Source organism: Doryrhamphus excisus, linkage group LG7, assembly GCF_037039965.1.
Source record: "Doryrhamphus excisus strain RoL-2023G ecotype Guam linkage group LG7, RoL_Dexc_Guam_v1.1, whole genome shotgun sequence".
NCBI lineage: Eukaryota > Metazoa > Chordata > Actinopteri > Syngnathiformes > Syngnathidae > Doryrhamphus > Doryrhamphus excisus.
Window position 1 is genome coordinate 18,798,450 of NC_136363.1, and position 25,722 is coordinate 18,824,171.

Sequence of the window (25,722 nt, forward strand, 5' to 3'; positions counted from 1 at the left end):
CGGTGGGCGGTTTGTGACACTGATTCGGTGTGGGTTTCCTGCTCTGGACCAAAGAGCAACAATACATCTCTGAACGTGGCTCACCTGTCTCAGCTTCCACTCCTGCTCCTGTTCAGACTCTCTGGGCCTCAGCGGGTCCTTCAGCGCCAAATCCCCCTCCGTGGACAGAGTATCGTAAGGCACGGAGAGCGGCGGCTGCAACGGCTGCTGTTGCTGCCGTTTGAGTGGCTCATTGGACATGTGGACTTTGTTGATGCGTTGAGCTGCACGGTTGTCCCTTGCACGTTGCTGGAAGACACAAGGCGATGGCGTGAGGGACGATTAATGATAATACACGTAATATGGAAATGGAAGTGTGCAAGGCTTTATTTAAATTTAAAAGTTTTATTTCATTTGAACATGCATCAGATTGCAATTGAATGCACCTCATAATCAGTTCCCAGTTCCACATGTCCAAAAGGAGTAGGAAGAAGCAAAGCTTATTAAATCCTACCCCTCCATCTGGTACTTTTACAATCAGTAACAGTTACATTTGTTCACTTCCTGCTTTCCATAATACAGTTTAAGGTTTTTTTTTATTTTTATTTTTAAATAATGAACCTCGTCCCGAAGTACGAGGTGATATGACCATAAAATGACATAATGGGTACCATAGTAACTGTCAATATAGTGATATATATACATAGCACATCATGACTCTTCATCAGGGGTCTCAAACACGTGGCCCCCGCCTTGATATGAAAGTTTAATGTTAGTGCAGCCTGCGCAAGTTTGATATGGATGCTGTATGGTATCATGTACCCAGAAAAAATTATTACATTTGATTAATGTTCATGTTAAAGGTTAAATAACTGTTAATAGTTATCCTCCCTATCCGTGTGGAAGTGGTAAGTTTTTGGCGATTTAAGTTTAAAGGAAATAACTTGAAAGCTACCGTTTAGATCGCTAGCTCTCTAGTGTCTCAAGACCCCCCAGTTGCTCTTCATCCTTGTATTTAGCAAACATCAACTGCTTGTATTGTTTTGTAAAAAAAAAAAAAAAAGTACCTTCCGTAATAATGTTAAACCATGTCTCCCGGACCAAATGTTGTATATCGTCTCTGTATGCGTCTCATGACACCCATGTTGGTGATAACATGCATCAGCAAACTCTGCACTCACCACAAAAGGTGCTCTGTCCTGAGAGCTGGCTTTCCTCCACAGTTTGGCGATCTGCTTCACTCTTGTGGACCACTCTGAGACACACAAACACACATAGACTGTTTACACCGCAAAACAATGGCAGGTTCTATTCAGCGTCACTAATTTTACTGTGTGTGTACAAGTACCAGGATACTGCTCCTTCAGCTGGGGGAAGTTGGTGTTGCAGTAGAGCACGGGGGCAACCGTAGCCTGCTCCCCGAGAGCTTCCTCCTTCTCCCACTTTAACATGCTCCTCTGAGCAGTTGACATGCCGTCATGCTCGCCCTCTCCCGCAGCCTGATTGGCTGCAGGCATGCAAGGTGTGGAGGGAGGGATGGGTCCCTCTGGAGGACAAATGCGGTGACTAGCCGGGCCAGGAGCGCCGCCGGGCATCACGGGAGGGTTGACCATGTGAGGGGCTCGTCCCGCGAGGCCGTTCATCAGAGGAAGACGAGAAAACCCACCAGCGGCTGCTGAGAGACAGTCCCCAGAGTGAACATCATGAAGAAAACCTTATGTGTGTGTGTGTGTGTTTATACCTGTGTGTGTTTTGCCTCCTGCAGCTGTGTGTTGGTGATGATGCTCGCTGTTGTCTGGGCTGAGGACCGCGGTGAAAAGATCTTCCACGTCCTTCCCCTCCAGCTCTGAAGAAAACAAAGTATGATCTTGTTGTGATGATGTATGGTGCTATGTACAGCAGTGTATAGCAGGTGAGATGATCCTACCTGGAATCTTGTACAGTTTGCCGAGAATGGCACCTAGAAGCATAACGAGATCCTCAATAGATGATCTCACACGTCACAAACAACAAAAACAACAATTATGATTCACCATCTACTCACCATCAGTCACCATCTTGTCAAGCTCAGGGTTTAAGATGGCGTCCAGAGGCTCTTCCTGCAATGATCTATGACCATGCCCGCTACTTCCGCTTAGCAAGGGGTCTTCTCCCATTGAGCCAATGTCCAAGCCAGCTGAGAGACAAACAAGAGTCTGGTAAATAAAATGTAGCAAGAAGTATTTAGCAGAGGAGGAAGAAGCTGAAGAGGGAAAGAAATGTCAATCTGAGATGGGACCAGTTTGAGCACAAGAAAAAGGAACCAATCAATCAGTCAGTCAGCCAGCAAGCCGAGCAGAAGGAAAGGAAATGGCGATAGTGGTTCTGTCCAAATTCATCAGGAACTCCCCAACTACTGATTATGATGCCAACTACATCTCAACAGGAAGAGAAGGAGCAAAAAAAAAAAAAGGGGGGGGGGGGTCTAGCTTCCTGTGGACTCTTACCAAATGGAGAGGGGGAGCGTTCCACCTGGAACTGGCCTACAAAACAGACACACAGTTATCCACCAAGCCGACCAATCACGAAGCAGATTGTTGGGTGAGCCAATCAGAGAGTTGACAGGTTTTCAGAAACATAAGCGCTAAAGACAAGCTAATCTATGAGCAAGACAAACTCAGCACAGCCAAAAATAAAGTTCGGTAAACAAACAAACACTGAAGAAGGGGGGAAACTGTTAGCTTAGCATGTTGCATTGGTATGAAAAAGTTTGGGCACCCCTGATAATTTTAAGTGATTTAGCAATTGAAAATTACTAGGGGTGCCCAAACTTTTTCCTACCACTGTATTTATCAACATGCTCTAAGTGCCTGAACTAATAAAACCCCAAAAATGCAAAAAAAAAAAGGGGGAGTGTGTTTGTGCTCGGTAAACAAGTGAAGAGAGAGAACGAAACTTGAGTGGTGTAAAGGTTGACGGACAGTGGTTGTGACCCCGCCCTCTCGCCTTGTGTACCTGTGTGTCCTGTGGCCAGAATTTGAGGATGGGTGTTGAGAACGTCAGACAGATCCACGAGCGCATCGTCCGACACGGCTGGTTGGCGACACACATGCGAGTCACAATGTTGTCATGGAGATGTCACACACACACACACACAGCAAGTCACGGTAAGGGTGAGAATGTTGTTGTAATGTCGCCACAAATGAAATGGAAGTAAATGAATGTCAGAAACAAAACTCACGCAGTCTTTCCTGCTTTCTGATCACCGTCTTTTCTGAGGGGGCGGGACCTTTCAGATCAACCGCTGCTGATTGGCTGGCTCTCGCCACCTCAGACACCATCCTCTGGTCCACCTGGCGAATGCGATCCAAAAGATCCCGACCGAAGAAGGCATCCTTGAAGGGGACAGACGGGACAGCCAATCAAAAAGGGTGACACTGTGTGTGTGTGTGTGTGTGTGTGCATGTCTATGAATGTGTGTTACCTGAAGATAAGCCGGAAAAGCCTCCTCCAGCTTGGTCTTCTTCTTTCTGTATCTCTTCTTCACCTTGTCCATGGTTTGATCAGCTACATCTGTATGATGTTTTCTTTGTTAAAGCCTCATCTATTAGCAAGTGTGTTGAAATGAACAGTCCTCACCTTCGTCTCCTTGTGGCACGTCAGTCGAATCTCTCCTGCACACTTTGAATCCGCTCGTTCCAGCCTTCCCGCCTCGCTGGCGCACCATGAATCCTCCAATACCTACAACCCGGATGATGAATATGAATATGAAGAAAGTCTGCAGATGTCACCCACCTTCCTTCCTCACCTGGTCTGTAGGGCTTCCTCTTCCTCTTTGTGCTGCCGTCTGCCATAAGGATCTCCTTACTGACATCATCATAGGGGGCGTGGTCTCTCTCAGGACTGGAGTCTGACTTGAGATCACACTCGAGGTGGACTGCAGAGAGACACGCAGGTTCAAACAAATGCGTGTGCCAGTGAGCGTCCGTGTAAATGAATGTGACCCCTCACCTCTGTGATGGTCTTGTTCCCCAGAGTGAGGCTCGGGGTCGGGTGGGGTCTGCAGTACGGACACGCTGTTCTGGTTGATGATCCTTAACTTTAGTTTGGGTTTGCATCTGACGGGGACACAGGAAGCAGCTGAGCAACATTCACTGAAAACAAAACAAAACACACAAGCGATGTCATTTCGTACTCACCTGCGATACCTTCGTGCTGAGGTCAAAGGTTCAACCAGGGACTGAAGGTGAGAGAGGCCCGACTCGGTCAGACAAACTCCATCTTGAGTGTACGTCTTTGTGTCTACACATATAAAAAAACAACGCACATTAAAAAAAACGGCGTCCATATTTGTTACATGTTCACAGGCAGTCATGTAGACAACAAACCTGCTTCCCGGCTCCTGGAGATGATCTGAGCCATGTAGGGGGAGTCCAAACTGTCCGACCTCCCTGCAACGGGAACATGATGCAGCCATTAGAAGACAGCCAATGAAGTGTCTGTCTCAACATATGTGTGTGTGTGTGCCAGTTTTACCAAATGCGATACGACTGTGTGTTCTGCACAGTGAACAATCAAAGCCTTCATCGGCCGCCATTTCCACCTCATCTTCGGATGTCAGCCCCTCACACACGGCATGCACCCATCTACACAAATTACAAAAATTTGGACATGCTAAAATACAAGCAATACTCATAACATCAAGATATTGTTACCATAATAAATGATCAATGATTTATGGACTACTATTGGTGGTGTGATACGAGTCCAATTTTAGTGCACTCATCCTTAAATTCAGTCCGATAGTACACATAAAGGACAAAGTACAGTAATAAAAACACATACAAAAGTCCTAAAAATATTATGGTCAAACCTGTCACACTGCTGACACTGCAGAATGAGGTCATCCTGTGTATAAAGTCTCTGACAAAGGGGGCAGCAGGTCAGACTGGCACATGGCCCGCAGCGGCTGTAGTTGCTCTGCCAATCACAGTGCAGCCCAGGGGAGGCGGAGCCACACTGGACACACCACACACACCTGGAAATATACGACACGCAATTAGGAATTACACTTATACACAATACAGGTGATTGACAGGAGCACCCACCACTTGCACTTCCAGGCTCCCTTAGGGACCATGTGGAGGGGCGGGTCCAAGCAGTATGTGTGGTAGCTGATGTCGCAGTCGTCACATAGCAACAAACGCCCGGGGTCGCTGGCCTCGCCGCATGCCTCGCATACGGTACATTCAAGACAGCGCCACCCTTTGGTTAGGATGACCCGAGTAACCTAAACGGTCCATCGATATCTGTATGATTATTTTGACTGGAACTGGGACGTCAATGTGATTTCTACGGAATGACTGACAGCTACCTTGACATTGACACAGTAGGGGTGGTAGCACTGTCCGCATTGAGAACACGCCAACAGTCGTCCTTCGGCTCCTTGACCAAAACTGCCGCACACCACACACATGTCCTACACAACAACAAAAACAATGTTTTTAACTGCACCTTTTTGTCCCCCCTTTCGACTTTATTCATCACCTGTCTGAGGGTGAACAGGTCAGAGGTGGAGAACATCACCACCGTGTTGTGCATGGAGTTCTCCTCCTCTTCCTTTAGCGGGATTGACTCCACTAAGCCGTACTGTCAACCACAACAGTCACTGGTTAGTTGTTACCATGGTGACACGTGTGTGTTTACGTGCGTGTAGGCGCTTACTGCAGGTGACACAGACACAAACTCCTGTGTCTTAACTCTGCTCCTTCCTCTTCCTCCCCTTCCGCCTCCGACACCTCCTCCTCTGGCTCTCCTCCTACCAGGAAAACCAGAACCACGACCCTGACAAGCCAAAAACATAAATACCGGATAAGATACACATCAGTAGTGCTTGTTTTGCATTCGATCACAGGCCACATGGGTGGGTTCTCATAAGTCATCGTTAGTTAAAGCCACAGAAATCAATCATGGTTAGGGTGCGCTTCTTTACCACTCTCATGCTCCAGAGCGGGGAGTCCGGTGGACGGTACTTAGGGCTGTCCCTCCCACCCTCCCCAGTAGAGTCCTGGGAGGACGAGGGGGGGCTCACTGCCCTGACATTACTCCACCACGAACCCTGAAGTAGGGAGAAGGAGGAGGGGTGGAGGACAGCGGAGAAAGAGAGAGAAAAGAGTGATGTAGACGGAGGAATAAAAGGAAGTGGAGGCGCATCAATGCAACGGCCATAAAAGGAAACATTATTAAAAATACAAACAAAACATACTCAACAAAAACGTCAACATCATGCAACCAATCACAGACCATTAGTACTGGCATACATAAACACTGTGTAGTTATATAATATGGTGAAAGGACATGCACATACAAAAACACCATAGGTTCCATACCTGCCTGGCCCTGGCCCTGCCAGGTGAGAACTTCCTTTTAGTGATGGCTGGCTTCCCCATCCCAATTTTAGGAGTGAGAGGTATCACAGTCGAGGGAGGAATCTAGACATGAAGAAGGAGAAGTTTAGAAGGAGAAAATAAGAAGCAGTCAGTTGAAAACATCAGGTTTACCTTGGAGAGGGGTGGAGACTCCCTGTACGGAGGGCTGAACCTGAGGGGAGGCGACGGTGGGGAAAGTGGAGGTGGAGTGATGGGGTCTCTGACAGGGGAGGTCTCAGGTGACGCCTCGGTGGAGAAAGGAGACTGTCTGAGCCGGATGGAGAGGTCGTCTGATGGTGTGAAAGAGGAGCAGGGAGGAGGCCTAAGGCTCCGCCCTTTCCCCCGGGTGGGGACGGGAGGAGGAGTAAGGGAGGACAGGTGCAGAAGTGAGGCCGGAGGAGACCCGGCTGTCATGAGCTTCATCACCTCCACATCTAAAGATGGGTCCAGTTCCAACACAGGGCTCAGTGGCTCCTCCTCCACATAGGATTGGTCTTTGGAGTCAGCAGTCTCTTGGAGCTCCCCATCGTTGCTCTCCTCCTTCTCCTCTTGTGTAGTAACATCATCCAGTGCAGTTGTTACTGCTGACTCTGGCGTTTCTGGCTGCTCGTCGACCCTTTCTGAAGACTCTGGTCTGGTCTGGACTCTGGATTGGTCATCACCCTGCTCCCATGACACAGGACAGGAGTCCTCTTGACTCGATTCCCTTTGCTCCTCCAGGGAGGAGGGAGCTTTAGCTGTCACAGTAAAAGTGAGGGAGTCATCCGGGGAGCCATCTTGGTTTGGAGGTTGCGGTGACGGGACAGGGGAGCCAGTGAGTGAAACTGAGGAGGAGGGTAGTCGGGGAGCCAAGGGTGAGTTTGAGGAGGCTGCGGCGGGTGGACGAGGAGAGAGGTGGACTCCTTAGAAGACAGAGACAACAAAGTCACCAATCATCATCACCTTCATAGTGGAATACATCTAAGCTCAAGAATTAGCGGATTCATACCAGACAACTTAGAACTGCTGAGACCCTCTGGCTCCTTAGTCTCCTCCTGGATCTGCTCCTTATGAGCCTCTTCCTGGTCCTGCACTGGGAGCTTGTGCTCCTGAAAACTCCTATTCTCCTCCTCTTCGTTCATCATCGTAACAACTGTTGGAATTAAAACAATGTATTATTATGGCAGGTTATGGTTTCCAACTACAAACTAGTCTCTCATACTTACTGGATGTGGACTCCTCAGACAGGATGACAGGAGTAGGACCAGTTGATTCAAAGTGGGTATCAAAACCTGCACCTGTACTGGCCTCTGGTCTCTCAGGGCTGGTGAGACCTGGACTTGAAATATCTGTATGATCCAATTGAGGGGAGGGGCACTCGCCGGACAAGGATGAAAAAGTGGAACTACGGAGCGTTTCCTTAGTATATGCAGTGTGACGTGGATCACTGTGTTCCTGAGTGGGAGCGGGAGCTGGTCTTTGAGGCTTAGTATCTGCAGTGAGACCTGGACTGGTATCCATCTGAACTGAACTGAAAATAACCGAGTCCTGGCTTTGGTACTGAGAAACAGGACTTGACGTTGACATAGTAAGATTCAGTTGTGCTTCAGCGGAGCTTAAGTCTGAACTGGGAATGGGGCTGGAATCTGTGGGGCTGTGGGGAAATGTTTCACTCGGAAATGGAGTCGTGCACGCTACAGAGGAACTTGGGTCGCTCGAGGAGACACTACCCTTGAAGTTGCTCAGATCTTGGCTAATAGAGCTGTTAGCGGGACAAACATGGATCGGTCTACAGTGTGTGGGACTAGTTGAAGTGGTACTTGGATTTAAAAGAGCAGTCCCCGAGGGACTGCTGGATATTTGGACCTGTACGGGACTAGGCTCCTGGTTAGCATTAACCGAGATCTCATGGTGAGGACTAGTCACAGGAGATACTAATGTTGGATCTTCAGTTTCAGATATGGTGTCTCCATGAGTCGGAGTTATCGACGAGGGGCTAACTGGCTGAGACGAGTAGTCCATCACAGGGCTAGCTGGTAAAGGCTGGACAACGGCAAGGTCAGACACCTTTGGCATTGAGTCGGAGGAAGCCTGAAGAAGCGAGCTGGCATGTGAGGGGCTAGCACCATCCCTGCTAGCGTGGCTATGTGTTGGGCTAGCGTTCTGTTCAACAGGTTTGCTAGCGTAAGAAGACATGCAAGTGAGGCTACTGTGTTCCGTTTGGTGAACAAGAACAAGGCTTTCTGGTGCGGGCGATGGCGGAACTGTTGCGGACGTGACAGCGGTCGGGCTACAAACAGATTCAAGTGTTTGACCATCCGGATTCGGACTCCAGCGTTGAAGCTCGGTGCTGAAACATTCCGTCGATGTCGCGGACTGACGAGCAAGCACCTTGATCTGCGAAGACCTACTCGCGAGCAAAGAGGGGGTCTGCACTGGGCTGGGAGGCTGTGATAGACTACATCGTGTTGAGCTAACGGGGGTTCTTGATGGGCTACAGGGAGCTGAACTGGGTCTCCATGCGGTTTTTCCTCTGCCTATGAAGGTGGTTTTCAAAGAAACGGGTGAAAGATCCTGGTCCAGTGTTAAACTGATCTGTGCAGCCCCAAAAGGCAAATGAGAGGGAAGGCTTGGTACCAGGCTCTCCTGATCCAGTGTTGCTTCAACATCTTGAGATGTTTTTGTAGGACAATGCGGCACAGGACTATATGTTCCTTGATGAGTTTGGAGCGGCGTCTCTTCGATGATGACGTCAGCAGGACTGGATGATCTACTATTGTTTGGGGAGATGATCTGCGGCTTTGCTTCATCAGGATCCAATCTGGTAGGACCGAGTTCAGAAGTTGGACTACCAAGCAGTGGACTCTGTTGTCTACTTGACTCCATGGAAGGGCTGGATGGAGTGCAAGTTAATTCACATGGACTAAGCGGAGCCTGTGTGGAAGTCAGATGGTCCAAAGAACCAGAAGACATCTGAGAAGGTGTTGAAGGCCGAGGAGACATGGCATTGTTTTCCTTACATTCCAAAAGATCATTATTGCACGGCAAGTTTTCATTTATTTGTACTGGACTAAACTGCGATGCAGCAGGACTCTCCTGAAGCTCAGCAGTCTCCGATGGAACCAGGTCCGATCCCGGTGGACCTTTTGGGAGCGTTTCTCCACAAGGATGAGACACATCAGTGTTTTGTTGGGGTTCTGTGGGACTGTTTTTAATCTCTGTGGGGTCCGCGTCTGATGATTTAAAATTCTGTGTTAGTTCTGCGGATTTCATGGGAGACGGCACAGGACTTTGCTGGGGCTCTGAGATGGTAGGAGATGATACTGGACTTGGCTGAGGATCTGCAACGTTAAAAAGTGATGGTAGTGGACTTTTCTGGAGCTCTGTGATGTTACAAAGAGATGAAAGAGGGCTTTTATGAAGCTCTGCGACACCAGGAGACCTCTGAAGATCTTGGACAGTGGAAGGAGATGGTACGGGACTCTCCTGGACCTCTGTGGGATTCGATGGAGATGGTACTGGACTTTCCTGGACCTCTGTGGGATTTGATGTGGATGGTACTGGACTTTCCTGGACCTCTGTGGGATTTGATGTAGATGGTACTGGACTTTCCTGGACTTCTGTGGGATTTGATGTAGATGGTACTGGACTTTCCTGGACTTCTGTGGGGTTCAATAAAGATGGTGGTGGACTCTCCTGGACCTCTGTGGGGTTCAATGATAGTGGTGGACTCTCCTGGACCTCTGTGGGGTTCAATGATGATGGTGATGGACTCTCCTGGACCTCTGTGGGGTTCAATGAAGATGGTGATGGACTCTCCTGGACCTCTGTGGGGTTCAATGAAGATGGTGGTGGAATCTCCTGGACTTCTGTGGGTTTCAATGAAGATAGTACTGGACTCTCCTGGATTTCTGTGGGGTTTAATGAAGATGGTGGTGGACTCTCCTGGACCTCTGTGGGGTTTAATGATGGTGGTGGACTCTCCAGGACCTCTGTGGGGTTCAATGAAGATGGTGGTGGACTTTCCTGGACCTCTGTGGGGTTCAATGCAGATGGTGGTGAACTCTCCTGGACCTCTGTGGGATTTAATGATGGTGGTGGACTCTCCTGGACCTCTGTGGGGTTCAATGAAGATGGTGGTGGACTCTCCTGGACCTCTGTGGAGTTCAATGGAGATGGTACAGGACTCTCCTGGACCTCCGTGGGGTTTGGTGAAGATGGTACTGCACTTTCCTGGACTGTGGGGTTCAAGGAAGATGGTACTGCACTTTCCTGGACTGCTGTGACAGTAGGAGATGGAAGTGGACTTTTCTGGAGCTCTGTGTCATTAGGAGATGGTACTGGACTTTGTTGGAAATCTGTGGGGTTCAATGAAGATGGTACTGGACTCCTTTGCAGCTCTGTGAGGTTTGGTGAACTTTCCTCAACCATTGTGGGGTTCGATGAACACAGCAAAGGACTATGCTGGAGCTCTGTGACCTTCAGAGTTGGTGGTGGGCTTTGCTGGACCTCTGCGTCAATAGAAGATGATGCTGGACTTTGTTCTGTGGTGTTAAAATGAGATGGCTGTGGACTTTGGTGGAGCTCTGTGATGTTGGAAGGAGATGGTAACGGACTTTCTTGCAAATCTGGAACCGTAAGCGATGGGACTGCATTTTGGTGGACCTCCGTGACATCAAAAGGAGATGATGCTGGACTTTGTCTTTGTGCTGATACTGGATTCCCCAGGAGCTCTGCACCCTTAGGAGATGGTAGTGGACTTTGATGTATCTCTGTAACATCTGAAGGAGATGGGATTGGACTTTGCTGGTGTTCTGTGACAGTAAAAGGAGATCGTACTGGACTTTTCTGGATCTCTGCGACTGTAGAAGGAGATGGTGGACTTGGCTGGAGCTCTGTGTGGTTCGTTGAACATGGTGCAGGCCTTTCCTGAGGCTCCGTCAGATTAACAGACAAGAGTACAGGTTGAAAGTTTGTGGGCTCAGATGAAGATAGCCCAGGACTTTCACAGAGTTCTGTTGGGTTAAAGGGAGATTTTGCACGACTTGTCTGGAGTTCCGTGCAGGAACTTTTGCATTTGAGATCTGTGTGGGTCTCAGAAGGTGACTCTGGACTATGCGGGTTTGTAGGAGATGGCAGTGGACTTTGTCTCAGGACTGTGGACATAAAGGAAGATTGTTCTGGACTTTGCTGGAGGCCTGTTGGGCCACATGGCGACAGTTGTGGACTTTGTTTTTGCTCTGTGGGGTCAGGAGGAGATGGTTCTAGATTTAGTTGTTCCTCTGTAGGAATAGGTGATGGTACTGGAATTAGCCTTTGCTCTGGAGGGTGAGGAGAAGATGCTACTGGATTTAGTTGTTCCTCTGTAGGAATAGGTGATGGTACTGGACTTAGCCTTTGCTCTGTGGGTTTAGGAGGAGATGGAACTGGATTTAGTTCTTCCTCTGTAGGAATAGGAGATGGTCCTGGACTTAGCCTTTGCTCTGTGGGTTTAGGAGATGGTACTGGATTTAGTTCTTCCTCTGTAGGAATAGGAGATGGTACTGGATTTAGTTGTTCCTCTGTAGGAATAGGAGATGGTACTGGACTTAGCCTTTGCTCTGTGGGTTTAGGAGAAGATGGTACTGGATCTAGTTCTTCCTCTGGTGGAATAGGTGACGGTATTGAACTTAGCCTTTGCTCTGTGGGTTTAGGAGATGGTACTGGATTTAGTTCTTCCTCTGTAGGAATAGGTGATGGTACTGGACTTAGCCTTTGCTCTGTGAGTTTAGGAGATGGTACTGGATTTAGTTCTTCCTCTGTAGGAATAGGTGATGGTACTGGACTTAGCCTTTGCTCTGTGGGTTTAGGAGAAGATGGTACTGGATCTAGTTCTTCCTCTGGTGGAACAGGTGACGGTATTGGACTTAGCCTTTGCTGGGTGGGTTTAGGAGATGGTACTGGATTTAGTTCTTCCTCTGTAGGAATAGGTGATGGTACTGTACTTAGCCTTTGCTGTGTGGGTTTAGGAGATGGTACTGGATTTAGTTCTTCCTCTGTAGGAATAGGTGATGGTACTGGACTTAGCCTTTGCTCTGTGGGGTTAGGAGAAGATAGGACAGGACTTTTCTGGAGCTCGGTGGCAAGAGGAGAAGGTACTGGACCCAGCCTTTCCTCTGTGGGGTTAGGAGGACTGGACTGGAGTGGACTATGTTGTGGCTCTGTAGGGTTAGAAAGTGATGGTGCTACACTCAGTCTTTGCTGTATAGAATTTGGAGATGGTACTGGACTCAGTCTTTGCTCTGCAGGGTTAGGAGATGGCACCGGACTGTGCTGTGGTTCCGCCGGGTCAGAGGGAGGATTTTGTTTTAGCGTTGCGGGGCTGGAGGGCGACGGCGTGGTACATTGGTGGGGCGCCGTGGCGTCAGGTTGAGATGGGGTAAGACATTCGTGTGATGGCTCTGTGTTCTCGGTTGGAGCGAGGTCCAAACCGAAGATCTGGACTGGGCTTTGAGCAGTAGTACCAATGGGCAGAACTTCAGCAGGACTTTGAAGTGATGGCAGAGTCACGCAGACGTCTGGCGACTCTGTGGAACTGAGCTGGAGGTCTAAGGTGGGACTGTGTGGGATCGGCGTGTGCGGTGTTAGCTCATCCCCCACGGGCCGACATATGGAGCAAGTGTAGCCTTCGGAGGACTTTGTTCTGTCCTCGCCTGCCTGGACAATACACTCGGTGTGGACACACCTAAAAAACAAAACACACAAAGTTACACCGAGAATACAGCAACACATACTGTTGTTTGATTGATTATGTACCTATAGCAGCAGACACAGGTGACGTAATCCTGTGGCGAGTACAAGTCGGGGGTGTTGCCACAGAGGGCACAAGGCAAGGCTGGGTCACATGACTCGCAAAGGAAAGGGTGATTGGCCCACTGACCTGACGACCTTACACCACAGCGGAGACACACCCTGCAGTTCTGGACGATGACAACAATCGGTGTTAGGACAAACATTAGAGTGGTTAATCAGGAGTGTGTGAGTGTACCTGGCAGGTCCAGCCACTGGTAGGTGTGTGATCCAGTGGAGGTGTCAGACAGTGTGAATGGTGAGCTTTATCACAGCGACCACAGACCAGCAACACAGACGTGTCGCCTCGCAGCCTGGAAAAAAATGGCATCATGAGTCAGCAATAAAAAATAATACACAGTGTGTGTGTGTGTGTGTGTGTTACCTGCAGCACTGACACACACGACATGTAGAACACTGCCAGCCCACCCGGATCAGAGCAGAGGGAGTGAGAGGCGGGGCCAAGCACCCACCGTGGAATTGGTTGCCACAGCAACAGCACATCAACAGACTGCTGACATCATCACCGCGTGAACACAACACGCACGATGAAGACGCTTCAAAGAAAAACACGGACACGCGTGTATTGAGTAACTCATAACAAGACACGCCGTGCACATTTTTTTTTTGTGTATGTACCCGTGTGTGCGTGTCGCGTGCACAGTGTGTGTCTCTGCTTCCAGTCCTGATGAGCTCCGGCAGCGGCGGCACATGGGAAGTGGTAGCTCCGCCCACAGCCTGTCTCCTGGCAATGAAGCGATGCTCCGAGCCGGTGACAGAACACGCACACCTGAAGGGGGCGGGGAGGAAAAGGCGGGGCTTAACAAGGCTGTGCGATACTACATTCCAGGTTTGGATCTCTTTTACAACTGACCTGCGTGCTTCCTGAGTCGATGGCCTTGTCCACGTAGAGCAGTGATTGGCCCTCGCCGCGACACACGCCCTCCGACCAGGCGGCACACTGCAGGTGAGCACAGCACTGACCTGCATGCACACACGCGAATATATTAGTTACCTGCACTCAAGAAAGACGACACAGTAAACAGGAAGTAATGAAGAGGGGAATGAAACCTGTGGGGTCAAACAGTGTTTGGACGTCGACGTCTTGCGGAAGTCCAATGGGTCCATGCTGCTGCACATACTGTAAGGAAGACTCGTCCTCTGGAATGGACATTAATAACAAATGAGACTGGACGCCTGTGCCGCGTTTATGGTTATCAAATCGAGAGTACTCACCACACTGTGCTGGACTGCTGCTCCTATAAACAAAAACACACATTAGCAACATGGCTGCATGACTGTTTGTATTCATGCATGTAAACTAACTACTTCTACTCCTGAACCGCTGCACTCTGTGCCTCTACTGTGTTGCCCGTGCTATTATTTTTCAGAAAAATATACCACAATCTTTACTCGCTAAATGTACTGCAAAAAAGGCCAGTAAGGATAATTCAGAATGCCGCCTACAGAGAAAAAAAAATCCCAAAATACTTAAACTTGACAGTCAATGAGGCTGTCAATTGGCTGTTGGACGACATTTCCCCTTTAAAAATATGTTTCTGATGGCATGCTGAGTCAAGACAAAGAAGATTCCTGATGACATTTCAGCCTACATATACTACTACTATAAAAGCAATTTTCACTCGCTAAATGTACTGCAAAAAAGGCCAGTAAGGATAATTCATAATGGCGCCTACAGAGAACATACTAACTCCTTATTTCTAAAAATCACAAATACTTCAACTTGCTGATATAGTTCATCTTCAAACAGCTAAAATAATGCATAAGGCTAAAAATAACCAATTAGCTAAAAATGTCATCCAATACTTCTCTACAAGAGAGGAGAAATATGATCTCAGGGAAGAAGTACATTTGAAACACTTATATGCTAGGACTACGTTAAAAAGCCATAGCATTTCAGTATGTGGAATCAAACTATGGGATGGATTGAGTAAGACCCTCAAACAATGCACAACGATGAGCCAATTCAAGAAACAATACAAGCAGTTGATGTTTGCTAAATACAAGGATGACGAGTCTTGAACCAGTCATGATGTGCTATACATATCACTATATTGACGGTTACTATGGTAACCATTATGTCATTGTATGGTCATGTCACCTCGTACTTCGGTATAAGACAAAAAATAAAAAAATAAAACACCTTAAACGATATTAGGAAAGCAGGAAGTGGACAAATGTAACAGTTACTGATTGTAAAAGTACCAGATTGAGGGGTAGGATTTAATAAGCTTTGCTTCTTCCTACTCCTTTTGGACATGTGGAACTGTGAACTGATTATGTGATGCATTCAATTGTAATCTGATGCATATTCAAATGAAATTAAACCATAACATTGTGGCGTTATAAAACCCCATCTGTTGGAATGGCACACTGCTCTACAAAACACACTAACTTTATTAGGATGCCATGCCAATTGACGACTAAATTTTTGTCCGCTCCTTTAAGAGACTTAAAAGCACATGTGTATAAAATGTGAGCAAGACTGGTTATTAAACATGGCCGCCATCAACCGAAATGTCTTTGAATGGGGCCCAGACACTCACGTGGGCACAGCCTCATTGCTACGGTAGCAGTGGTCATGACAATCGCTGTCACGGTCCGAGGACGCTCGGCGGTTGAGGATGTGGCGCGGGATGTAGCCGGGCGTGGGTCCGAACACCACCAGCGGGCCTTGGCCCAGAGGAGGCTGGTCGCCGTGGTAACAGAAGGCACACTGCTTCAGACTGAGACATGGAGACAAGAGTATTAAGGAGCTGGATGGGAACCGCTACTGTCGCCACGGTAATAGATATTTGTGTAAACGCTCACCGTTTTTTGGTGTGTCCCAAACTTGGGGTGGGGGAGGCCCCAGAGTCGTCCGACATGGATCGCTGGAAGAGCGGGGAGAGCGAATCCTCATCCTCGAGACGGAGGCAGGGCGAGGCCGCAGGGCTGGAGACCAAACTCAGGGTGGGACTTCGCCCTGTTGAGTTACCCCCGCCCGCCTCAGGCTCCATAGGAACAGGACCGCGATCCCCCTCCATGGGAGTAGGGCCGGGCCGCTCCTCTTCTACTGGATCGGGACCTGGTTTTGGACTGTGAATAGAGATATCCAGAGGCGGGGGCGGAGTAGCTGGATTAAGTTGAGGTTTTTCCTCCACGGTAGATACTGAGGGCACTTCCAAGGGGACAGGGGGGTTCTGGTCCTCTTCGTCACTCGGAGCTGGCTCTGGAGCTGCAGGGGGGTCCGGGTGAATGGGGGCAGGCTCAGAGTCCTGGTTTGTGTTGGATCTTCTCCTGGAGGTGGAGCGACGGCGTCCAGATGTCACCTCCTTGTCTTCTGTGGAGAAGACAAACAAATGTTTGGCGAAGGTTCCGTGTGGATGTGTGGGCATCTGATGACATCATCGTTCTCACCTGTCTTCCTGTCTGGAGGAGACCTCTTCTCCGTCGCATCCATGCTTTCTTCATCCTCCACTTGGGCTTGGCCTCGGCTCCTCCCCCTGGACAAAATGTCTGGGTCAGTTTGTGCGATTGCGAAATATTACATATTCTGTCATCACACTTACTTCTTCCTTGATTTGGGAGGCGGAGGAGGGGGTGGCGGCGGAGCAGGGGGAGGGGCTGGAGGTGCGGCGCGCCCAACTACCCCATCTTTTCGAGGTCGTCCACGAGGTCGCCTCTCGCTAGCTGCAGCGGCGGCGGCGGCGGCTGCTGCTGCTGCTGCTTTGGCCAACTGAGCGCTGCGTCCAGCCCGAGTGACAGGAGGGGGCGGCCCTCTGTCCCGAGGCTCCTGGGCCTCTGAGGGCATTCTGGGTAATAACAAAAAATATATAAAAGCCATATCTATGAAGTTATTAGCCCTTGTGTTCCCTGCTTGATGACATCACTTCCTGGTTATGTTCACTCATGCAAACACATAACAAGCCCACTTATATTGAAATTATGTTAATTCTCCTATATTTTAATATTACTTTAAATACATTTTAGTGTAATTTTGCCTTTTTTGTTTAATTTAACAATCACTTTTTCCCCTTATTACTTCATTGTGTAGCTTTTAATGGTTTAAATACTCTTGACATTGCCTCACTTTGTATATTAACCCCTGTTGATACGGTTTGTGTTTGTTTGTTAGCAAACGTCTGGCATTATTGTTAATAACATTATGACGAAAAATGTGACTTTTTGTGAAAAAACTGCGAAATTATTTAGTAGAATATGAAAGAATAACATTCGGGAGGCGAGGGTAGTGAGCAGATGTTGGCGAGCTCATGTTGATTCGGTTCGTCTTGCGTGTAAACAGACAAAATTGTGTGCCAAATTGCAGACCGGATCCCGGATTTAGCATTTTTGTCGGGTGACTAGTTGCTAAGTGACGTTACGAAGCCCTATGATTCCGCTAAAAAGGTGTAAACACAACCGTTAGCATTAGCCTTTAGCTTCGTCGCACCGCCCAGTTGACTGATCACTTCTCTGTTAGCAAGAGCTAACGTTAGCATGGCTAGCTAACACAAACAACCCGCTAAAAAGCTGCCAGTTGTACGCCGACGGCGAGCAGGCGTTAATAAAAGCATCGAAACGTGGAGGGGAAAAGTGAAGATTAAATGGTTGATGAAAGAGATAAGCGAATAAGAAAGCTCCTTACTGATTTGATGCAATTCTCCTTTTCCTCTCCAGCTTTCCTGCCAAATCAAACCGATCCGTTTACATCCAACGGCGAACTTCTCCAAAAGCAACCATTTGTCTCTTTAGTGTGCTGGAATCACACTTACGGAGCCAAAAATAAAAAACACGCTTTTGCCGTGAAATTTGGCGAAAATTAAAGTTGCAGCGGAGGCTCCATCATGGAGGCCATGTTTGAGCGACCGAAGCACCGCCTGTCAGCTCCAGCAGGAGAAGTAGGTCCAAGTCAACATGGAAAGCGTGGTTTTTAAGACCTCACATCCTGTGGTGTTCTGCTCGATGTTGATATAGATGTTGAGTTGTTGAGAATTCTAATGTTGCACCGATGCGGGTGGTTGTTGGTGTGGGTGTTTGTGTTGTGTCAAAGTGCATCTGACCCCGCGCATGGATCTGCTCCAGGCTCTTCAGGTGATTCGGTTTGTGTCATCAGACCTCCAAATTCCGGAATGGATTTGTTACAATGTGGATTGGACTATCATTAGAAAGTCATAAAATATGGAGAAAATAACTTGCGTACTTACCACGCTGAACATTAATATTTATACGACAACAAAGTCATATTTTTTCGAGTGAGCAATAAAGAGGAGGTTGTTACATAATATTATGCCAGCTATTGAGCGAGACAGCCAGTGGATGCATGAAGTGTGTGGGGGAATTCAGAATTGCACTTATTTTATTAAAATTTTATTAAAATTCTAATTTAATGGCATAATTTTACAACGTTTTCTCCACAAAACAAAAATAATCATAGCAATGTTTTTTTTACCCCCCCCCCCAAAAAAAAGGCATTTCATCCCAAATATTTATTCTGATATGTTATGGCCTTTGTAATAGATTTTTTTTCTTTACCACATAATATTACATATTAGGACACTGTGTTGAATTTTTTTTATTAAATTTTATTTCTTAAAAAACATATTTCCCCCCAAAAAATATAGATTTGTTTTTCTTTACATAAAAAAAAATTGTAAACAATAGACCTATATATTCGAACAAAAGTTTTATCTGTGCAACTTTATGGCTTTTAACTTTTGTTAAAAAAATCACAAATTTTACCTTTAAAATAAACTGTCACTTTGTAGAAAATGTGCAATTAAGAATGAACAATTATGCAACATTTTTCTCATTAATTTTTTGTTCTTGAAAATACAGAACTTAATACAATAAATCTATTTTCTCAAACTTTGCACAAAAATCAGTAAATCCAAATAAAAGACAAATATTGTTATAGTTGATGAAGAATGAACCGTTATAGAAAAATAATGGCCTCTTGGTGTTTCATATCAACATGGAGATGAGGAGGAGCATCATATAAAATGCACACCGCCATCAGTCACATGAAAGGAGCAGGTTCTGTAAGATTTAGTCTTAGTGGAGGGGGAGGAGGAGGAAGAAGAGGAGGTGGTGGTGCAGTGCACGGTGAACCGCTGACTTGTCTTGTTCTCCTCCCCACCCTCTGGAGCAACCTTCTGCTTTGAGCACAGCATGCGGTGTGTTACTAGGCGTTGCCATGAGCGACACAGGTACGGTTGTTCAGGTTCTGAGGAGGAGGATCCACTGCAGCACTTCCTGTTGGCGTGGCAGGAAGCGAACGCGCTGATTCTGTAATCCCTGAGAAGTGTAGAACCAGATAAGAGAGGGAGGGAGTAACCGATGAGACGGTCAAGCGAGGCAAGGCCCACCTGAGCAGACGAGACAGAAGCTGTGAACACCTGCTTAGCTTCTCTTCCTGTTTGCTGACGCTGGGCCCGCCCTCACAGCGGTCCAGCCAATAAAATGCAGAGATGCTGTCAATGAGGAGGAGAGCTAATCCTGTCCGTGATGCCAACCACGTCTCCAAGGAGTGGAGGCTCAGGAGGAGCTGGGAGGAGGAGGAGCAATGCATCACCAGAAGGCGGGACAGACATGAGCGCACTGTGGCGTCATGTGATGATGGCGGCGGTGGCGAGCCAGAAGAAGATGCTGGACATGAGTGAAGAAATGTTTATGACAATAACATTTTTTTTTCATTATGAAGCATGTGACTAATTCTAAATTATTTTCTATGAACTATAAATTTTGTCACTTTCTGTATTTTTTTTAAATATATTTATATTATATTCAATATGTGCACGTACCAGCGCTCAACCTGCTGTCCAGGATGCTAACCACTCGCAACATGTCCAGGCTGTAGTCAGCGTCAATGAAGGCGACTTCTACCTCCAGACCGCCAGCAGCCACAGGAAGCACACATCGACACAGGAAGTGGTACAGCAGTTCCGTCTTACCTGTGACACGCATGGCTATTCATATAATTATCATTTCTTCATCAGTGATTTGAACTCACCTGTTCCCTCCGACCCAAAGAGCTCCACCACCTCACCTGAGGATAACACACACGTGACGTCATCTGTTAGCGTTAAATTAAATTAAATTCCAAGGGGGTGTGGTCACTCACCTGGCCCGGGGCCTCCATCGTCTGGGAAAAGACGACATTCGATATCACGTACGCTGCGGCGACCATCCAAACGAGCGAACAGCTGAAGAGAACACATGTACCGTTTATAGATGGCGCCCACATTCTATCCAGGATATAGACGATACCCATTTTAACATTGTGTAAACACACACACTACTGTAGCAACACGAGTCACTGAAAGAGTCACGTTTACGTTGCACACTGTAAAAGTTGTAAAAGTAAAAAGTAAAAGTTTACGTCTCTTTAGTCATTAACATGTTACACTACTCGAACGTGAAGGAAAATCTTTAATATCTCACCTGAGCGCCACTTTCACTCATGTTAGCATAGCGTCACTTCCGGGTTCTTCTTCTACTTCTCCTCTTTCCAACAGGGCAGGCTGTTGTCGCAGTAGAAAAGCTTGTTTTATTTATTCTTTTGACAGCGTGACTAACATCCAAACGTTCCCGACTGTCTTAACTCTTATTTTAACTTCAATGAAGTGAAATTATGACATTTCACAAGCGTCATAACCGCTAAGATTGCTTGTTTGTTTGAGTTAGAGCGCCCCCAGCGGCTTGGAGGACAATGCGCATCTAAGGGACCGCGCCAAGTGTAAAAAAAACAAAAACAAAAAAGATCAAGGTCAAATGTGATCATTTTTATATAAAAAAAATATTACTAAACATTTTCTATGTCAATTTGCTTGTCTTAATAGGTAGCATTAAATTATTATTAATTGATGTAAGTCAACAAAACAAATTAAATGTTTTGGTTCTGCTTAATTTCAGATATTTTTTTAGCTTAAATTCAAATTGTTTGTAGTGGAAAAGGACTCACACACACACACATTGTTTGTTCATTTTTATTTGTGGTAGTTATAGATCAAACAACACAAATACAAGTTTTCAAAATAAATACATTTCAAATTGGCACCAGAGACTTGCTGCCGTGTCATGGCGACATCACGCCACAACTCTCACTGAGATCGTCACAGGACGCCACCCTTATCTCCGCATGCTTCATAAGAACGACAACATTGACCAGGAATAATAAATAGTGTGCTTGCTGCATTTCTATGTACAAAATGAACATCGTTCAATGGTCTTCTTTCAGAGGACAGTATCATCTCTCTGCCTTTGCCCCCCAAAATTTGACATCAATAAATTCATACATGGACAACTTTTGGCATTTTTTTTAACTATAAAAAAAAAAACAAAAAAAAAGTGTTGTCTTATTTGACACATTGTGTCGTCAGGACAACAGAAAGACCTCGCCCTGTCACGTCCACGTGCCATCTTAACGCACATATGAATGAATAACTTCACTTTTCTTTCTCATCATGAGTGCTGAGAACATTTACATCATTCGGACAAACAGGGAAGGACTTTGGGAAAGTCAGGAAGTTTGCATGAATGCTCCACTCGGATGTGAAAATGCAAACCCACGAGGATGCGTCAGCATAAAACACAACAAAGACAGAAATGACACACACTGAATGTGTATGTGTGTGTGTGTGTGTGTGTGTGTCCATGCTTGCAGTTGGTCAACCAAGACAGTGCAAAACCATAGTCCTCCATTTCCTCCTTTGTCATCGTCAGTAGTGGTGATCCTCATCTTGATGAGGTTAGGGAGGATGAAGCTGCGTAGTGGCTTAAGCGGAGGCCAAATACTCCAGAGCGACTTCGTAACAAAACTTGTATTGTTCCTGTAAACATAATAAACATTCATGATGGAATCATCTTTGACCTGATATAGTACAGTAGATGTCTTACCAGGAGGTCCACCATGTTGGGTTTGTTGTTCCTTAGTGTTTTAACTGCATGGAAAACATCAACACAACGTTGTTGTCGTAACATCTCGCACACAATGTTGACGCTGCAGAACACACCACTGCGGCCACCGCCATTCCTGACGGGAAGGGAAGAAGGAGGAAAGACAAAATATCAAGGTAAATGTTCCAGCCGGTGGATGAGTGGTTAGCGCGCAGGCCTCACAGCTAGAAAACCCGTGTTTAATTCCAGCTTCGGCTGGTTTGCATGTTCTCCCCGTTCATGCGTGGGTTTTCTCCGGGTACTCCAGTTTCCTCCCACATTCCAAAAACATGCTAGGTTGCTAACATGCTAATTGGCGACTCCAAATTGTCCATAGGTATGAATGTGAGTGTGAATGGTTGTTTGTCTATATGTGTCCGGTGATTGGCTGGCCACCAGTCCAGGGTGTACCCTGCCTCTCGCCCGAAAACAGCTGGGATAGGCTCCAGCACCCTTCGCGACCCACGTGAGGATAAGCGGCAGAAAATGAATGAATAAAAATAAAAATAAAAATAAAAATAAAAATAAAAATAAAAATAAAAATAAAAATAAAAATAAAAATAAAAATAAAAATAAAAATAAAAATAATAAATAAATAATTGGTTTCCTCCCACATTCCAAAAGCATGCTAGGTTAATTAGCGGCTCCAAATTGTCCATAGATATGAATGTGAGTGTGAATGGTTGTTTGTCTATATGTGCCCTGTGATTGGCTGGCCAGGGTGTACCCCACTTATCACCCAAAGACAGCTGGGATAGGCTCCACAACTCCCCCAAGACCCTCGTGAGGATAAGCAATAGAAAATGAATGAATGAATGTTCCAGCTGTCACCATCAGAGGGAGACATATCACTGTTAAAACCCACAAAGAAAAAAAAACATGTTTATGCCGCACAGGGATATTCAACTAAATCGTTCTGGGGGCCACATTTTTAGCTTAGCACCAGGGGGATGGATTTGAATGGCTAATATAATATATTATAATATATAACAACCTGAAGGAATGTGGTGATATTAGTCAAAGATCCTCAATATGACAGGAACACTTTGCTGGTCTAACAACCCTCATATGACAAGAGTGATGCTTTTAAGGGTTTACATAAAAGAGTTTTTAAGGTCCTATTGAAAATAATTGCTGGTCAAAGATCCTCTATATTGCTCTGATGTTTTTAGGAATATGCGACAAAATTGAACTTATAGACTTATAGTTTTAGTAATACGAGTAGTATTGTGTACATACAGGCAGTGCACGAGGGTGCGCCCGTCGCCGCCATCGTAGTCGTCCTGCCATTTGTCCACCAGGTGGAGCAGCTTGAGAAAGGAGCGCTTGTTGACAGGCGTGTCGCGGTACATGGGCCAACCCAGGAACTGGAACTGTTGGACCATGCGGTACCCGTCCTGTGGCTGGGGAGATTTACAGTGGGGGGGGGGGGAGAGGCTGTCAGTCAGGGTGTTAAAATGAAACGCTCCCAGAAGCTGACACGGTGTGCAAGGCGGGAGGATGAGGCAAGAGAGCTAATTAAGGAGGAGGAAAGCGAAAATGGAGATGAAGATTTCTTGGTGATGTTTGAATCAAAACATACAGAATGTTCCCTACAATATGGGGGTGTATCAAAAAGGGGGGGGGGGGGGCGTTTGGATTTGACGCCCCACAAACATTACGAGACACCAGCAGGAGGCGAGACACTAATCAAACACACCACTGTCAGGGATGTTCGGAGGTGGAAATCAAACATCAGTCTGATCTAAATTTACTGTCTTTAGATAGGAAAATCAAACGCACCCCCAGGAAGTGGAAATGGAAATGGGTCAAAATGAAAATACGAATATGTGACATGTACACAAAAGTACTCGGTGTAGCCCAGGAAACAAGGTCAAAAGGTCATCGTGTACGAGAACGCAACGCACCCTGGCGTTGTTGTAGATTCTGAAGATGCGGCTGATGACGTCCTCCTCCAGGTCAGCTGACACAAACTCCACCTGTAACGAGCCCAGTCGGTGGACGCCATTTTCGGGCCAGTACTGAGGACACAGCTGGAGGACGCACATTTGTGTTATTATGGTTATTAATTATTAAAGTGTGTGTGTGTGTGTTGACCTGTGCTGGGTCGACGTCGTTGAGCATGACGATAGCAGTGCAGTGGTAGTCCAGGACCAGTCGCCAGAAGTCCTTGACAGTGTTGGGCAAAGGATGCTGGGTAACGATGAAAGCGGACGGCTGCTTGTAGCTCTATGAGGAGACCACATGATTAAGCAGCTGTGGCGTTTAATCAGGAAGTGAAATCACATGACGTACATCCATGAGGGCGGCGTTGATGTAGTTGGAGCTCTCCCCGTCCATCGTGATGAGAAACGGCAGGCAGCGATCCGGCGGTAAAACGTCCATGCAGCGGTTCTTGTCGTGGTTGCGCGGCAACAAAGCGATGCTGCAGTCTTCCACGCGAAGCGTCGGCGTCACCATGTTGAGAGTCTTGACACATAAAAAAAAAAAAAACGTGTTAATATGTTGGCGTACATGTGTGTATGATCACATGACTTACCCTGAACTCCTCTTTGATGGGGCTAGAGTTAGTCTGAGGGTCCAGTCGGTTCATGTCGTAGTAAACAGAGCGAAGCTGATTGGCCGGGATGGATGTGTCGCCGCAGAGACACGCCTCCAAGATGGCGTCATGGATGAAGACATACTGCTCCTGATGATACAATTTTTTTATTTTTTATTTTTACCCCCCCAATATAATGTAATTTTGCCGCGTGTGCATACCTCAGTCTGAACCATGTTAACCCTTCGAGCTCGCAGCTCTCGTACGCAGTTGTAAATGTCCACCACGCCCTCTCGCTCCGCCATATCCAGCATGATGTCAATCACGATGAAGCAACCTGTGCGTCCCGCCCCCGCACTAACACACACCCCGGTTTTAGATGGAGTTCTGGTGGTGGTGATGATTATGATCATCTAACCTGCAGTGCACCACAGTGGGCCCGGCAGTGGGCGGAGTCTTGGCTTTGACACGACGAATGAATCCAAGCAAACCGGTGGCGTGAAGAGGAACGCCGTGATCGGGCCAGCCGGTGAAGTGGAACTGACGGATCTCTCGGATCTCGGCGACGCCCCTCTGAGCGAGAAAGTCTTTATAAGCGATTTGTTTAAACCACACCCCCATAAGCGGGTTAATTAGTGTTACCTTCTCCACAGCGAAGGTGCGAATGACATATTCGGACAGCAGCTGGGTTTCGATGAGCGTCACTTTGGTGTCGCCGTAAATCTCGGTGTCGTCGGGCCAGTACTTGCAACACTTCACCTGCACACGACGGCGCATTGAATCATCCGTTCAACGCAAAACATAAACATAAGCAGCTGATGTATTAAAATCTCATTAGACTCCCCCTTGCTCATTAACAACTAATTACTGCTGTGCTAATCACTCTGTCGCCTCGGCAACCAAATTGAGGAGAAGGGAGGGGGGGGTAATCAGCCTAGAATATCCCACAATTCCCCCTTGAGCTCTCCTGTAGAGTGCCGCCGGATCCCTGGTGCATTGTGGGTAATGACAGTGTTCGAATTTGGTTTCACTTTGAGTTGATGTGTCAGCAGG

General features: G+C 47.0%; 3 protein-coding genes across 6 annotated transcripts in view; all 3 read right to left on the bottom strand.

Annotated features, from left to right (window-relative positions):
- LOC131108570 (histone-lysine N-methyltransferase 2C-like) overlaps window positions 1-18,249 on the bottom strand; it is a 33,966-nt gene extending 15,717 nt beyond the window's left edge. The window contains exons 1-40 of the mRNA XM_078792318.1: window positions 17,842-18,249; window positions 16,766-17,008; window positions 16,614-16,699; window positions 16,026-16,536; window positions 15,761-15,940; window positions 14,430-14,452; window positions 14,265-14,354; window positions 14,068-14,177; window positions 13,833-13,983; window positions 13,579-13,750; window positions 13,393-13,507; window positions 13,161-13,324; window positions 10,644-13,089; window positions 10,191-10,520; window positions 7,592-10,067; window positions 7,375-7,518; window positions 6,519-7,288; window positions 6,348-6,449; window positions 5,951-6,076; window positions 5,683-5,802; window positions 5,506-5,607; window positions 5,333-5,437; window positions 5,067-5,248; window positions 4,832-4,996; window positions 4,495-4,604; window positions 4,347-4,409; window positions 4,158-4,260; window positions 3,970-4,076; window positions 3,767-3,895; window positions 3,598-3,699; window positions 3,443-3,531; window positions 3,200-3,353; window positions 2,974-3,051; window positions 2,466-2,501; window positions 2,024-2,155; window positions 1,907-1,939; window positions 1,721-1,825; window positions 1,328-1,654; window positions 1,161-1,234; window positions 85-288 (exon numbers count right to left, since the gene is read on the bottom strand). Coding sequence (XP_078648444.1) covers window positions 85-288; window positions 1,161-1,234; window positions 1,328-1,654; window positions 1,721-1,825; window positions 1,907-1,939; window positions 2,024-2,155; window positions 2,466-2,501; window positions 2,974-3,051; window positions 3,200-3,353; window positions 3,443-3,531; window positions 3,598-3,699; window positions 3,767-3,895; window positions 3,970-4,076; window positions 4,158-4,260; window positions 4,347-4,409; window positions 4,495-4,604; window positions 4,832-4,996; window positions 5,067-5,248; window positions 5,333-5,437; window positions 5,506-5,607; window positions 5,683-5,802; window positions 5,951-6,076; window positions 6,348-6,449; window positions 6,519-7,288; window positions 7,375-7,518; window positions 7,592-10,067; window positions 10,191-10,520; window positions 10,644-13,089; window positions 13,161-13,324; window positions 13,393-13,507; window positions 13,579-13,750; window positions 13,833-13,983; window positions 14,068-14,177; window positions 14,265-14,354; window positions 14,430-14,452; window positions 15,761-15,940; window positions 16,026-16,536; window positions 16,614-16,699; window positions 16,766-17,007 — 10,758 coding nt within the window. The 5' untranslated portion in view covers window position 17,008; window positions 17,842-18,249. The remainder of the gene's footprint in view (window positions 1-84; window positions 289-1,160; window positions 1,235-1,327; window positions 1,655-1,720; window positions 1,826-1,906; window positions 1,940-2,023; window positions 2,156-2,465; window positions 2,502-2,973; window positions 3,052-3,199; window positions 3,354-3,442; window positions 3,532-3,597; window positions 3,700-3,766; window positions 3,896-3,969; window positions 4,077-4,157; window positions 4,261-4,346; window positions 4,410-4,494; window positions 4,605-4,831; window positions 4,997-5,066; window positions 5,249-5,332; window positions 5,438-5,505; window positions 5,608-5,682; window positions 5,803-5,950; window positions 6,077-6,347; window positions 6,450-6,518; window positions 7,289-7,374; window positions 7,519-7,591; window positions 10,068-10,190; window positions 10,521-10,643; window positions 13,090-13,160; window positions 13,325-13,392; window positions 13,508-13,578; window positions 13,751-13,832; window positions 13,984-14,067; window positions 14,178-14,264; window positions 14,355-14,429; window positions 14,453-15,760; window positions 15,941-16,025; window positions 16,537-16,613; window positions 16,700-16,765; window positions 17,009-17,841) is intronic.
- A 454-nt stretch (window positions 18,250-18,703) lies between these two features.
- On the bottom strand, window positions 18,704-20,751 carry xrcc2 (X-ray repair complementing 2). Of its 2 annotated transcripts, none has more exons than XM_078791767.1 (6): window positions 20,637-20,751; window positions 20,317-20,398; window positions 20,206-20,241; window positions 19,997-20,146; window positions 19,592-19,841; window positions 18,704-19,490 (listed from the first exon to the last, which is right to left on the bottom strand). In XM_078791767.1, exons 1-6 carry the CDS (start codon window positions 20,655-20,657, stop codon window positions 19,187-19,189), a joined length of 843 nt encoding a protein of 280 aa, XP_078647893.1. In that variant the 5' UTR covers window positions 20,658-20,751; the 3' UTR covers window positions 18,704-19,186. The 2 variants fall into 2 exon arrangements, with proteins under 2 accessions (XP_078647893.1, XP_057915707.2); XM_058059724.2 differs by having other exon boundaries at window positions 19,562-19,841.
- Window positions 20,752-21,165: 414 nt separating this feature from the next.
- LOC131108577 (receptor-type tyrosine-protein phosphatase mu-like) overlaps window positions 21,166-25,722 on the bottom strand; it is a 44,966-nt gene continuing 40,409 nt past the window's right edge. For 2 of the 3 annotated variants that reach the window (XM_078792320.1, XM_058059636.2), the window contains 10 exons: window positions 25,312-25,428; window positions 25,088-25,242; window positions 24,891-25,026; window positions 24,670-24,819; window positions 24,426-24,599; window positions 24,228-24,359; window positions 24,038-24,163; window positions 23,370-23,533; window positions 22,092-22,227; window positions 21,166-22,024 (listed from right to left, as the gene is read on the bottom strand). In XM_078792320.1, coding sequence (XP_078648446.1) covers window positions 21,971-22,024; window positions 22,092-22,227; window positions 23,370-23,533; window positions 24,038-24,163; window positions 24,228-24,359; window positions 24,426-24,599; window positions 24,670-24,819; window positions 24,891-25,026; window positions 25,088-25,242; window positions 25,312-25,428 — 1,344 coding nt within the window. In that variant the 3' untranslated portion in view covers window positions 21,166-21,970. Of the gene's footprint in view, window positions 22,025-22,091; window positions 22,228-23,369; window positions 23,534-24,037; window positions 24,164-24,227; window positions 24,360-24,425; window positions 24,600-24,669; window positions 24,820-24,890; window positions 25,027-25,087; window positions 25,429-25,722 lie in introns of all 3 variants that reach the window. The other variant, XM_058059632.2, reaches the window with a different exon arrangement.

What these genes read in the sequence shown, in the direction of transcription:
- xrcc2 (XM_058059724.2), bottom strand. Translation starts at nt 20,657, where the DNA reads ATGAGTGAAAGTGGCGCTCAG. An exon ending in CGATGGAGGCCCCGGGCCAG is followed by an intron (nt 20,242 to 20,316) that starts GTGAGTGACCAC and finishes TGTTATCCTCAG; the next exon opens with GTGAGGTGGTGGAGCTCTTT. An exon ending in CTTTGGGTCGGAGGGAACAG is followed by an intron (nt 20,147 to 20,205) that starts GTGAGTTCAAAT and finishes TGCGTGTCACAG; the next exon opens with GTAAGACGGAACTGCTGTAC.